This window comes from Cervus elaphus, chromosome 12, assembly GCF_910594005.1.
Source record: "Cervus elaphus chromosome 12, mCerEla1.1, whole genome shotgun sequence".
Lineage (NCBI taxonomy): Eukaryota > Metazoa > Chordata > Mammalia > Artiodactyla > Cervidae > Cervus > Cervus elaphus.
In genome coordinates, this window is record NC_057826.1 from 74,649,363 (window position 1) to 74,663,042 (window position 13,680).

At 50.2% G+C, this 13,680-nt stretch overlaps 1 protein-coding gene across 2 annotated transcripts; it reads right to left on the minus strand.

Moving 5' to 3' along the window:
• SALL2 (spalt like transcription factor 2) lies at nucleotides 1–5,302 on the minus strand. 2 transcript variants are annotated; one of them, XM_043920627.1, is made up of 3 exons: nucleotides 4,995–5,302; nucleotides 1,801–4,610; nucleotides 1–1,353 (listed from the first exon to the last, which is right to left on the minus strand). In XM_043920627.1, exons 1-3 carry the CDS (start codon nucleotides 5,059–5,061, stop codon nucleotides 943–945), a joined length of 3,288 nt encoding a protein of 1,095 aa, XP_043776562.1. In that variant the 5' UTR covers nucleotides 5,062–5,302; the 3' UTR covers nucleotides 1–942. The 2 variants fall into 2 exon arrangements, with proteins under 2 accessions (XP_043776562.1, XP_043776563.1); XM_043920628.1 differs by lacking the exon at nucleotides 4,995–5,302 and adding an exon at nucleotides 4,724–4,952.
• Between the last annotated feature and the right edge of the window lie 8,378 nt (nucleotides 5,303–13,680).

Here is a 13,680-nt window from a genome sequence, read left to right on the forward strand (position 1 = left end):
TTTGGTTAAAACACCTTTAATGAAAAGGGAAAGACACTAGTATCTCCCTTGTCTGCTTTTCACATTTTACTATGTTAGGAAACTCTGGAGCCTACACCTTTGGAGGAGGAGCCATCACTCAAGTCAGTCAATAGCAGAACCTTCACCCCCTCCTCCTCAGAACTCCTGTTCCAGATGATCCTATGTTAAGAGTAAATACTACATCTCATTACAAGACAGAGAGGCAGGGAGGACAGCACCTGGGGCTACTCTCCCAAAGTCTGGGACTCTGAACCAGACAGTGGCAAAGACACAAACCCAGGTCCATGGACAGGCAAAATGGGGAGGAAGTGGACCTTGAGAGAGGAAGACAAGGAAAATACAAGGGGCTAGGGAATAAAGGAGGGAGTTATCTAAAACTAGAAGCACACTAGTGCTAGCAAACCCCCCTGATCCATGGTGCACTGTGGCACACGAAAGTCACCATGAGTCCAAAAGAACATTCATGAGACCCATCGACCCATCCAATTAAGAATTTGAGGTCTCCTCCTTTACATCTTGCCCCTTTATTAATCATATAGGTTTGCAGCAAGCCTTATGCTTTACAACACTCAACTCTCCATTAGTCCTTCAACTACCCTCATCAACAATGCTTGCAAAAGATATGAACTTCATTATTTCCTTCTCCCAAATAGCCATCCCATGGGAGACCTCTCAGCAAGAAATCCACTTGTTTCCTAACTGTGAGAGGCAAAGATGAAGGATATGAGAAGCTCAAAATATCTTGGCATATTAACCAGCCAACACCTTTGCCTTAATGTGACTAAGACACAAGTGCCTTACTAGCAGGAAGAGTGTCCTGTGCCTTTCATTTCTCCCTACCCCTTGGGGCTGGGCCACGAGAGACAGATATTGTTGCATTTTCATTGTTGGCACGCGGAAGGAGAAGGAAGGTACAATCTGCTACTTCTCTTCTATGATGGGCTTCCCAGGCACTGTCTTGGAAGCAAGAGGCCAAAAGAGGAAAAGGGGAGCTCTCTTCTTGGCTTCTCTGGATCCCACTGCTGGAGGCAACTTCCCAGCCTCAGTTCCTGGGCCAAACAGCACTGGTGGTGCAGGGCCTGAAGGGGTGGTGGAGATGGAGATGGAACTGGAAGTCTGGGGCTTGGCAGGCAGGTCACTTGACAGGAAGGTTGTGTCCTGGTTCCAAAGAGACAGTGGGCCCACCCTCACCAGCTGGGAAGGAATGCCCTGGGACAAGAAGTCATGAAGGTTGACCTGGTAACCAGAGAGGAGTGGCCCTAGGCCCTCCAGGGACAGATGCTGCCCCCTTCGGGGTGGACTGTAATTCCATATGTGGGTGCTCAGGTGCACCTGCCAAAGGGAAGGGAGAGGAGAGGGAAGAAGGGTCATTCTCAGGGAAGCTGGAAAGGGTTCTTCTTGGGAATGTAAAAGCTGTAGTGAATCTATTTTCCTCAGGTACAATGAATGAAGAGGGAAGAAAAGTTTCTCAGGGGGCAACTGCCGTGAGCACAGCGATTTTGAAACTCGGGGATTAGAGAAAAGTCATTAGGGACATCTAAGAACTCAGAGAAACAGACAAATAAAGGCTCATAGATCTGGGAGGTCCTTCTACAGAGCTCTCACTTACTGCTCCTTGGGTCAAGGGGCAGCAGGTACAGAAAAACTGGCTCATGGGATGGTGGGGTCATCTTTTCGGGGAAAGGGAGAGAGCCCTGGGGAAGTGATAGAGGGTGAGCAGCCTGGGACCAAGGAAAGAGCAGCAATATTTTGAGGGCCGTGGGGGGCAAAGGGCTGTACCTGGTGGTGGGCCAGCAGCATGTGCTTCTTGAGGGTAGCCCGCTCGAGAAAGCCCTGCCTGCAGAAAACACAAGTGAAGAGCAGCCCCTCCTTGGGGTGGGTTTTCTGATGCTCCTCCAGAGCTGCCTGGGTGGGAAAGGTCTGGCCGCACACCTCACAGGCCTTTCGGCCACTGCTCTCCCCGGGCTCCTTTCTCATCACTTCCTGCAGGCTCAGCTCCTCCACCGAGGGGGTGCCGCCTTCCCCTTCAAGGGCCAGCGCTGACCCTGGGCTGGAGCTCCTCTCCTGTTTTCCCCCCTCTTCCGAGCCTCCGGCAGCATCACTGCCTCCCTGCTCCATTGGCTGCGTCTGGTCCAGGCTGTCAGGCGGCGGCGGTGGCAGCAGACAAGGCTGTTGAATGGTCTTCTCATTAGTGTCCATCTCCTTCCCGGCTGTGGCCACTGCCGCCACAGCCCCCACTTCCTCCTCCGTGCCAGAGGCCTCTTCTGAATCACCTCGCACGGATATCGCCTTCTCACCTCCACTTTCAGAGCCTCTTCCGGCCAGGGAATCTTCATCGGTCACATCTTCTTCCTCTTCTTCGTCCTCTTCCTCTTCTTCAGACAACTCCTCCTCTGGGGATGGCTGCTGGGATGGCTGCTGGGGAAAGCCCCCCGCTCCGGAGACTGTCGATTGCTCAGAGCCGTTCTCCTGGGCAGCTCCCCCCGCTTCAGACAGTGCAGCGCCACCATTGGGGATCTGGCCCCCCAGGTGCATCCGAACATGCTGCTGCAGAGTAACAGCGTTGGTGAACTTCTTCTGGCAAATGGGGCAGGAGTTCTGGGCCCGGGCAGCTGGACTAGCCTTATGGCCCACGAAATGTGCACGCAGATTGCCCCGGGTAGAGAAAGCTCTGCCACACACTTTGCATTTGAAGGGCCGCTCACCTCCATGCTGGCCATAATGCAGGCGCAGTGCCCGAGGACAGCTCAGCACCCGGAGACAGATGACGCACTGGTTGGGTCCAGATGAGGCTGATGATGAAGCTGCAGGGGCAGAGGTGGTGGGGGCGCCCGAGGCAGTAGGGGCCACTGCCACAGCTCCTTGACGGTCAATCTTTTCTACCAGCTGCTGAAGCTTGGAGGTCTCCGAGGGCGAAGCCCCCAAAGGCTCCAGCACATAAGGGAAGGGAAAGCTACCAGTGGACTTCAAGTGGTTGGTAAGCAGGGCCCAGCTGGGTAGCGATGTCACCAGCTTACTTAGCTGCATGCGGGTTGCTGTGCCACTTTCTGCCACCCCGGTGATGGCTGAGCCCTCACTCCCCGGTGGGGTGTTTTCATCCGCTTTATTCTTTGGCTCTACCGCTTTCATGAGCACGAACTTATTGAAAGCGGGAAGCGCAGGGGCCGTAGTGGTGCCTGCGCCGGTGGAGAGCAGCGTGAGGCTCTCTGTGGCACTGAGGGCGGCGGTGGAGGCCACCAGAGGCTTGCGTTCCACACCTCCGCCCGGCACAGCTGCCTCCTCCTCGGCCTTCTCTGGCGGCACCGACATACCATAGGGCAGGCCGCTGCTGGTGATAACGTAGTCTAGGTGCTCTGGCACCGGGTGAGGGTTCATCTGCACATGTGGGTACTTCTCCCGATGCCGGTGGAAATGCACTTTGAGGTTGCCTCGCGTGGTAAAGCGGTTGCCACACACATTACACTTATAGGGTCTCTCGCCTGTGTGGGAACGCAGGTGGATCTGCAGGGCACTGTCACTACCAAATACTTTGGCGCAGAAGCGGCATTTGTGCCTCCCACCGGGCTTCTCCAAGGGGCCCATCACTTCCCCATAACTCAACTCTCCACCTCCATTCTTTGGCTTCAGGAGCCCCGGAGAGGCAGCAGCCTCGAGGCCCCGGGCTGCCCCAAGACACTGCGCTGCCAGGAGTCCCGTGGTGCCTGGGAATGCCAGGTGAGGCGAGGCGATCAGCTGATCCGTGCTGCCCGACAGGGCCGGGGAGGCGGCAGGGGTGGGTTTGTGGCTTCGCCCGACCGCACCAGCAGAAAAAGGGTGCTGTGATCCCAGGGGGTGGTAAAGGTGGAAGAAAGCCTGCTTGGGTGCTTCTGCCCCCGAGGAGGAGGTGGAGGAAGGTGCCAGTGTCTTGCCAGTTTGGACAGGCTTGATGGGGCTGAAGAGGGGAAGCAGGGGCTTGGTGGAGGAGGCAGTCCCTGTCCCAGGTAGCTCTGAGGGACTGGAAGGGGTGCCCACTGTCTGACCTAAGGAGCCAAGCAGCAGCACCTGCCGGCAGATTTGCTCCGTCATCTGCATCTGATGAATCTGGCGCTGCTGCAGCACCCGGAGTTCTTCCAAGATCAGAGGGATGTTCAAGTGGCCACTGCCTACCCCTGGGGGGGGAGGAGGAGGAGGCGGAGGAGGAGGGGGTGCAGGGGTGGACTCCGGCGGTAATGGAGTTGCTCCCAGCTTGGGGCTGGCCAAGATCAGGCCCCCACCTCCCCCAGCTGCTGTACCTGTGGCAGCAATGAGGAAGTGCCCGGAAGACTCCTCTCCCCTCCGCTCTGGGCCCCAGGTGGGATCTGTGGGTACAGAGGACGCGCAGTCCGAGGGGTTGCTTTGCTCGGCCTCCATGACCTGCGGACTGCTGTGGCCCTCAGGCCGGGGTTCGCAAGAGGTCGAAGAGTTGTTGGGGTTCTCCTGGCCTCCAATTATCACCATTACAGGGGGATCAGTAGAACATGCATTCTGGTGGGCGAGGAATTCAGTTGGGTCAGTGAACTGTGCGCAGCACTTGGCACAGACTTGGGGGTGGTCGTCCTCGCTCACATCACCTGGGGGAGAACACAAGGAGAGACCGTGGGTGGTGCGGTTGGGATGGGTACACACAGGCTGTAATTAACAACGAGCCCAGTAACCGCTAGTGGGGGTGGGGAGATGAGCTCACCATCAGGCCGTGCAGAAGGCTAGAGCTCAGGGCTGACCCGCCTGGACACGACACGCCAGCACTGGGGGCCAGGAAGGAGAGGAGCGGGCATGCACAAGCTACCGTCCCCCTTCCATTCCCCCGCACCCCGGGTCACCGGCGGGCGGAAGGACTAGCTGGGAGGACCGGGTCCTGGGCAGAGAATCATGCGTTTTATCTCGTCCACCGAAAGTCCTTCCCCCCTCGCCCCGCGCGCCCCCTCCACCCCTACCCCTGCCGGGCCCTACCGCACCTCCAAGCTCCGCCGGCTCCCCGCAGGGCCCCCCGAGACGAGAGCTCCTCCCGGCTTCGTGCGCCATGGTTGAGCGGGAGGTGCAGGGCCGGGTGGAGTGGGAGACAATGGGTATCCGGATTGGGGGAGGCGGCAGTGGCCGCCCGGGCTGCAGCAACCTCTGCACCCAGCGGCCCAGACTGCAGAGATGGAGATCCGCGGCGGGGGCAGGGCGCAGCGGAGGAGGGGGAGGGGAGCGAGGAGACGCGGAGGAGGGGAGGAGCTGGAGCCCGAAAGCTGGGAGAGGGGAGATGGGGGAGGAGCTGCTGGGGAGGGGAGTCTGTGGGGAGGAGCTGCTGAGGAGGGAGGCGGGAGCTGGGGAGGAGAGAGGGGGGCGGGGGATGGGTGTATGGGGGCGGGAGCCCAGGGCCCTGGAGGGTTTCCGGTAGGCTCCGTGACAGGTGCTGTGGGGCCTGGTGGGGGTCCACCTATCCTGGCCCTCTGCTAGCTCCCCCCATCTCCAGATGTCTTTGCCCAGACCGGTCCGCCCACCTCCCCAGCAAGCTCAAGGGGGCACAGTAGGAAACACAGCCTTGCTCAATAGAGCAGAGCGATAGGCTTCTCTTATTTTCCTTCGGATAAAGGATCTGCTGAGCCTGGAAAACGTGGACTCCAGAGAGGGTGGTCTGAGGGCCAGAGCGGGAGGGGGGGTCCCAGAAAATCCACCCCTTATCTACACATATTCACACCGCCCCTTCAAATGCCCCAAGTTTCGTCCTGTTTTCTTCACCTCCATTCCCACCCTACCCCCACACCCCCTCCACAAAAGAAGCGTCTCAGGGTGGGAGGCTGCGAGGTAGAATTTCCAAGGAAGTCGATTCAGGACTCTTCTCTGCGGAACACTAAACCCCTTTACTCCCCTCCCCTCCTCCCCCCGAATAATAGCTGAATGCAAGTTACTCCAAGGATCACCCGGCCCACACCTCATTTATAGAGTTCATGCTTATTTAAGGAGCCATCTCCTATTTAGTTTCCTCTTCTCTACCCTTCTTCTTCCGTTGTCCTTCTCTGGCAACGCAGACACTATTAAGGACGTGCGGTTTTGGGAAGATGCTAGCCTGCAGAGGCCCACCTAGCTCTAACCTGGGGGGGAAGGGAACTCCTCCCGAAACAATGGGGAAAATGCAGTAGGAGGGAGCTACCAGGCAGCCTCTCGGGGCCTAAAGCCCCTTTTAGCCCCAGGCTGGGTTGAATGCCTAGAAATGATTTAACACCTGCTCACCGCACAGAGGTGGCCTCCTATTCAGAGAGAGGATTAAGGGGGTAAGATGCCTCCTGGACCAGGTACTCTGCATTCCCTTCCTACCTTGAAATGAGCCTTAATGGCTTTCCCACTTCCTTAAAAGAGCTTATCTTACTTACAGAAGGTGACAACAAGTCCTTAGTTCTGTGGTTTGCCTGGGCATCAGTAAATCCACCTTGTTCTAATCCCAGTTCCGTTCTTGCCTGGCTGGTGGTAAATTGAGGCATGGTGGGCGGTCATACCATGACTACACTGCCATTTCCTTTTTTGTAAAGTGGTAATACTGTAGCTATGCTGGCTTCATCAGAGAAATATAGTGGGGATAAAATAATATGTATATATTGGACTTCAAATTTTGGGAGGAGTCCCAAATATTGTGAATTAAAGAACTTATATTGTGGCAAAAAACCCAAAATAAGCTAAAATACATATATATTCAAATTAGGTCTGTTTTCATGTTACCTATTAATTTCTTTTTATTTATTTATTTATTTTTGGCCAAGCTGTATGGCTTACTCAGGATCTTAGTTCCCTGAACCTAGGTCCTTGGTAGCATAAGTGTGGCATCCTAACCACTGGACTGCCAGGGAATTAGCAATCTTATTCATTTCTGAGGCTAATATCATTGGCATATGTTAAGAGTAGGCAGTCTTTTGGGATGGGAGCTGTGATATTATGTTAGTGTAATGTAATATTAATATTAGACTTTCCAGGTGGCGCTAGTGGTAAAGAATCCATCTGCCAATGCAGGAGAGGCAAGAGACACTGGTTTAATTCTTGGGTTGGGGGCAATTTCCTGGAGTAGGAAAAGGCAACCCACTCCATTATTCTTGCCTGGAAAATTCCATGGACAGAGGAGCCTGGCAGGCTACAGTCCATGGGGTTGCAAAGAGTCAGACACGACTGAACACACACACTGAGTTGTATATAATACATAGTTGAATATTAATATTAGTATAATATAATATTAATAATGTCCACTTTCACTGAAAACATTGTACTGAATTGTTTTGAAACTTCAGATAAACACAAGGGTCTTGACACTGTGGACAATGGCCCTAAAACAGAGGAGCTCCAGGCTTACAGAACTGACCAGGGAGGGAGAGGGGATTCTATGTCAATTATGGTTAAGTCACAGGTTAACTGCCATGTTGTTTATTTTTACAGATAAGGAAGTTGAAGCTTGGAGAGGTTAAGTGACTTTTCCAAGTTCACACAGTAATTCAGTGCAATAAGCATTCAGAATTTTGACTCCTGTCCAATACTTTCCCAAGCACATCAACATTGTGTAGCTTCCCTAAGCTAGAGAAAGGGCCCTGTGTGGTTCCTACCTGCCATTTGCTCTGTGGCCTCAGTGAGAGAGAAGGAATCAGATGGACGCTTTCTACTGAGCATTTGTTAATTAGCATTGAACGTTTGATATCAAGTTGCTGTTTTGTCAAGTCTTCCAACAAGAAAAGAAATCCTTTTCTTTTCATCTTCTCCTGGGAAACACTGTCCCCTTTCTTGCTCTTTAATGAAACTTGCTTTCTGATGCGTAATTTGATCTGCACTCTTCTTAAAGGTAAATTCAGTCCCTGTTGAAAGGTGATGGATCAACAGCCACCTGTAAGAGGAGCCCTCTATTTCTCAGCACTTTGCACTCACTGCCTATCCTGAAAAGGGGGGTGGGATTCTTAGGCAGACACGAATGAAGTCATAAACACAGGACTAAACAAACCCGGTAATGGTGTCCTTAGATAGTAGATAAGGTGAGGTAAGCTATCCTGGGTCACATGCAAAGTCTGGGATGGACACAGGACTGAGACCTGGATACGCTGGTTTAAATTTATAAAGAGCTGAAATGACAAGGAAAAATGAAATCAGGTGACTCTCTAAATCTGGTGGCTCATCAAACTTGGGAAAGGATGGCTCGGAAAACAGAAAAATCGGTGGGTAGCAGGTAGACTTAAACAGAAGTTCTCAAACTTTGCTGCCCATTAGAATTACTGGGAGAGCTTTAAAAAATCCCAGTGGCCAGGCTGTGTGTGCGTGCATGCTAAGTCTGACGCTCTGTGAAGATATGAACTGTAGCCTGCCAGGCTCCTCTGTCCATGTGATTCACCAAGCAAGAATACAGGGTAGCCATTTCCTACTCCAGGGAATCTTCCGACCCAGGGATCGAACAGGCATCTCTTAGGTCTCCTGCATTGGCTGGCGGGATCTTTACGACGAGAGCCACCTGGGAAGCCTGGCCAGGGTGGGTCTAGGCATCAATGTTTGTAATGCTCCTCAAGTGATTCCAATGTACAGCCAAGGAGGAGATCCATAGTGTGTATCAGAGAAGTGCCTTTCCCATCACACCTTCCACCCTGCTTCTCACAAGTCTTCAAAGTGGAAAAGTAGAAAGTGCTGACTCTTTTGTGACCCCATAGACTGTAGCCTGCCAGGTTCCTCCGTTCATGAGATTTCACGGGCAAGAATACTGGAGTGGGTTGCCATTTCCTTCTCCAAGGGATCTTCCCGACCCAGGGATCAAATCAGTTTCTCCTGCATTGCTGGCGAATTCTTTACTGCTGAGCCACCGGGGAAGGTCACAAATCTTACCTGTGTTCAACTTTACCAAAATTAGGACATAAGTAAAACGAGTTGCTCAATGCAAAATAAAATCTGCCTATCGGGTTGTCTCTCTCCTCTGACCACAGCTACATTTTGACTCTCCTGTACCCTGCCTCCATGAACAGAAATTGACATGATATACGCCCGACTATTAGTTTAAGTGACTGTATGTGCATCTTGAGCCATACTTCTAATTGTAAAATGAAAGTCTGTGTTGTACACAGAGTTCAGGCACCATCTAATCATTAAAGAAATGAGCATACTATGTAAGCCCTGCCTAAACTTACTGTTAATGTTGGACCAACACCAATTGATAGTGTCCCCAATTATGAGTTGATTCTGTAATTGCTGCTATAGAGGATTTCTAAGGGAGAATAAATGATCTTCTCTTCCGCACTCCTCTCTCCTAAATGCATCCACACACCCCTCTGTCACTCACACCTAGTAAGTGTACCCTTGACCTGTGCAACGCAGTGGACAAACAGGCACAGGTACATCTGGTGCTAAGTGAGAAAAATATATGTTTCCAGAATAAGAATATCTTAGATCAAACACACAAAAAAAGGGTTTTATTAAAACAGGCATTTTTCTGATATCAAAGGACTCAGCACTTAACATGGAATTCATACTGTTTTGAAGCTGGAAGTGACTTTAGAGAGCTGACCTCTCACTGAGCACAGTGATTGAGAATGTCAGCTCTGCATCAGACCTCAGCTAAAGTGCCAGCACTTTCTAATCTTTGTGACCTTGGGAAAAGTTTCTTAATTTCCCTAAGGCTTGGATTTCTTTTTAAAATGGGGGTATGGCAACAAAAATGTATGAAATTCTTATACAGTGCTACAACATAGATGAGACTTGAAAACATTATGCTGAGTGAAATAAGCCAGACGGAAATAAGCCACTCAAATGGACACATATTGTATGGTTTCATTATGTGGGATCCCTAGAATTGGTAAATTCACAGAAACAGAAAGTCGAATGGTGATTTTCTGGGGCTGGTGGGATTGGGTGAAGCAAATGGGGAGTTATTATTTAAAGGGTATACAGTTTCAGTTTGGCAAGATGAAAGAGCTCTGAGATGGATGGTAATAATGGTCACACAGAATTGTGAATATACTTAATGCCACTGAATTGTATGCTTAAAAATGACAAATTTTGTTTTGTATATTTCACCATAAATTAAAGGCATTTTAATGGAGGTAATAATAGCAGAGAAATAAACAAAAGGAAATATACAAAGGGCATAGCATAGTAGCTGACAAATAGTAAATGCTCTGCAAATATTAGCAATGAGTATTATTCTGTAAAGACTAAAAGCTGAAACCCTGGGAGAAGGCTGGACTTGTCCAAGGTCACAAAACTTCCAAGTCCAAGCTGGACTGAAAACCAGGTTTTCTGTGTCCTTATCCAGTGCTCTATTGTATCCTGCCTGAGTACTTTCTAGCTACTCAGAAATGGTTTTTTTTGACCCAGGAGTGCCTAGGGCTTAAAGGCTCAGGGATCAATACTCCAAGGGAGGATGCTGTAAAGAGGACAGAACCCTCACAACTCTATTTTTGCCTTCTTTCCCCTTGTGCTGCTCTTGATATCTGCCAACTGCCATTTCTTCCCCTAGATCTGTCTGGCTGTCGTCCTGGTTTCTCCTTCTCACTAAATATCTGGGTTTCTGATGGTTTCCTTTATTTCCCAGATGCACTAGTTTACATTTTCCCTATTCACATCCCTTATGTTCTCTATTCCAGACTTCTAGACTCTGTAGGGAAGAGAGGAATGTTTTTTCTCTCCAGAGTTTTTAAGTAAATAGACTATTTCCTTCTCATCACTTACATGCAATTACTATTCTGTTAGGTTTTGGTGTTCTGGTCAGGGAAGCTGAACAAAAAGAGGGCTGGAAAACAGGTTTTTCAGACTGTGTCTTGGTGATATCTTAGGTCACTGCAGAGATGAGGCTTTTAAAATGTGCAACAAAGGCTCAGCATTTGCTTGTCACATATGGTAAACATTGCTTAAAGGAAGGCAAAGACTCCTGAAAGCCTTAGTGGCACCCTAGCCTACTAAAATAAATGTCTGCTGATGGTCATGATGATGCCCATAGCTCCACAGGTACACCTGTAAAAGGGCACACGTAAGAGCCCCCAAATAAGAGCCCTCCCTACCTAATTTGGGGGCCTGCAGAACAACAGCAACAACAAAATGTCCCTGGGGTAAAGGAGAACTCAGGAGGCTGAAGATCACATGAGTGAATAGAAACCCTATCTGTATATCTTATAAGAGCATGAAGGAATTTTAGATTTGATCAAATATTAGCCACCTCATCTTACATATGAGACCCCATTACACCCCAGGTCATGCTAGTAGCCCAAGGATCTTTCACTGTCAGAATTCTGAACAGAAAACCCATCAGCTTTCTTAAGGTTAACTACACCTTTCTTGCTCCTGACATTTATGTTTTTAACTTTTATGGCTCAAAGGCAAAATTTCAACTGAAATTCTTTGCTGCCATTGAGTTCAAGCCTATACTGTTTCTATGGGGACGGCTTTGCAGCAGCATTTCCGTGCCCCCAGGTGTTCACAGCCACAAGTGGGAGCTATAGCTCAAGGGGCTGGAGAGTCCTCTCAGGGCAGTTGTGCAAGAATTTGTAGCTGCCTCCCAGACTCTTCCTCAGCAGTGGTGTAGGGAGTGGGTGAGCTGAGGAAGTGGGGAGAGAGGGGAGAGGGGAGGAGAGGAGGACGCCTCTGGGGGGATTCAGTATTGTTCCGCAATCCAACCAGCAGGGGTGCAGGGCTGTAAGGCAACTCGGAGGCTCTGGGGGAAGTCTCCTGTAGAGCAGCAGGAGGAAACATCCGGCCTGCAGCCTCATTAAGGGGGGGGGGGGGCGGCTAATGTGTCCCAGGAGGGAAGGATGCCACCAGCTAGAACCTCTTAATACTGGCACAGTGGGATCCCAGTAAAGCACTGATTTGAAGGGGATGTGTTCTACACAAAAGCCAAAATGTCTGTAGCATGTGGCGCACTGACTTGATCTCAAGTCTTTTTTTTTTTTTAAACAGCAGGTGAGAAGGTAAGTTTAATCCATGTTTTAGTTTTAACCACTACAAATGCATTATCCTAGAGGTTTCCATGACACATATCTCATAAAGAAATGCTGAAGTTTACGAGGAGTTCCCAGAGCTTTGGTCTTATTTCAGTATTTGCAAGAAGTGCCACTGTACTCACATATAATAATAATACTCACATGTTAAATACTTATTTATGCTAGGGGCTATACCACATGTTTTAAGCACTTATTTATGCTAGTTATTTTTCTAAGTGTACTAACATGTATTAACTCAATAACCTAATGAGGTAGTGGTCAGTATATTCATCCCCATTTTACAGATGAGGAAACAGACATAGAAAAGCAAAGTAAATCGACAAAGGCTACACAGCTAACCAAGAGGTAGAGCCAGGATTTGAGTCCTGAAATTCTGCCTTCAGAATCCTTATGTTTAATCCTATATCACGTTGTTGGCTGAATCAGCTGTTTGCTAAATAAATAGCTTCTCTCCGAGCCAGAACTTTCAAACTTTCACAGTATGAAATACATAGCCATACGAGATTATCCAAAATTTGCTCAGTCCTAAGAAGTACAGGGATATTTGCGAAGATACAGATTCCCAGACTAGCTCACATCTACCCACAACCAAGCAAGCTTGGAAAACCCTAATTTAGGTGGAGTGTGTACTACCAGCTCTGATTATCATGAAATCAAGGTTTCTTTCCTGATTATGCCTGTTTCTGAGACTTTGAGCAATGTCATTGCTCAGTACCTTAGTTGCTCTGTTGGCTGCCTCTTACTGGAATGCTGTATGAAGACATGAAAGTTTCCCCTCTCATAAAGAAAATCTGTTACATAAATGATAATATCCTCATAAAATGATGTGCATGTATTAACATGCACGTATGTTAACACATACAGTTTTTTTTAGCTTGGCTTTCCTTGAAGCACCCACCCAAGCCCCTCATCCAGACCTTTCCTCCAGCCTCTACCCCAGGTGACACGGATACACACTCCAAACCAGGCTGAGTCTGACCGACATTAGCTCTCTCCCTCTGGGAGTTCTGATCTGTTCTCTGCTCAGCCCAACAATAAGAAACTTTTTTCTCCTCTCCCTCAGGGGAACCTTCACGTTCATCCAATTCATTCTCTTGCAACCCAACTCTCCAGAAAGAAAAGGCTGGGGGTTGGCGGGGGCGGGAGGCGGCGGGGGGGGGGGGGGGAGTTGGGAAATCCCACCCCTAAGAGACGGGTCTTCAGGTCTGAGAAGGTTACTTAGCAACGGGCACAAAGACCAGTGAGCAAAGGGGGACCTGGGGAGAAAACTCTTGGGTGGGGAGACAGAGCCAGTTTGAAAACTCCATTTCATCCAAAGAAAAGCAACACGGAAAACAAACAGAATCAACCCTGAGAAAAGCCAAGCGAGGCTTCTCTCCAGCGCAGGTCATCATCTCCTTACTCCCTGCAACTCAACTCTTTCAACCCCCTAGTGACCAAGGCCTCCCCCTGGTTTCGCCCGTGGCCCGGGTGCCCTCCCCTGGCCCTGGCCTGACCCACACAGGCTTGGACTCGGCCCCCACCCCCACCCCTCCCCGGCACCCACCGTTCTCAGACGCGCTGGGACCTTCGCAGTCCGAGATTAACTGTTGGGGTTTCCGCTGCTTTCGCCGAGACATTCCCGGGTAGAGAGAGGTGGGACAGGGAGGGACAACGCTCACTTAGTCTGAATCGGGGTGACCTGGTCTGGTCTCCCCCCTGGGTCTGAAGC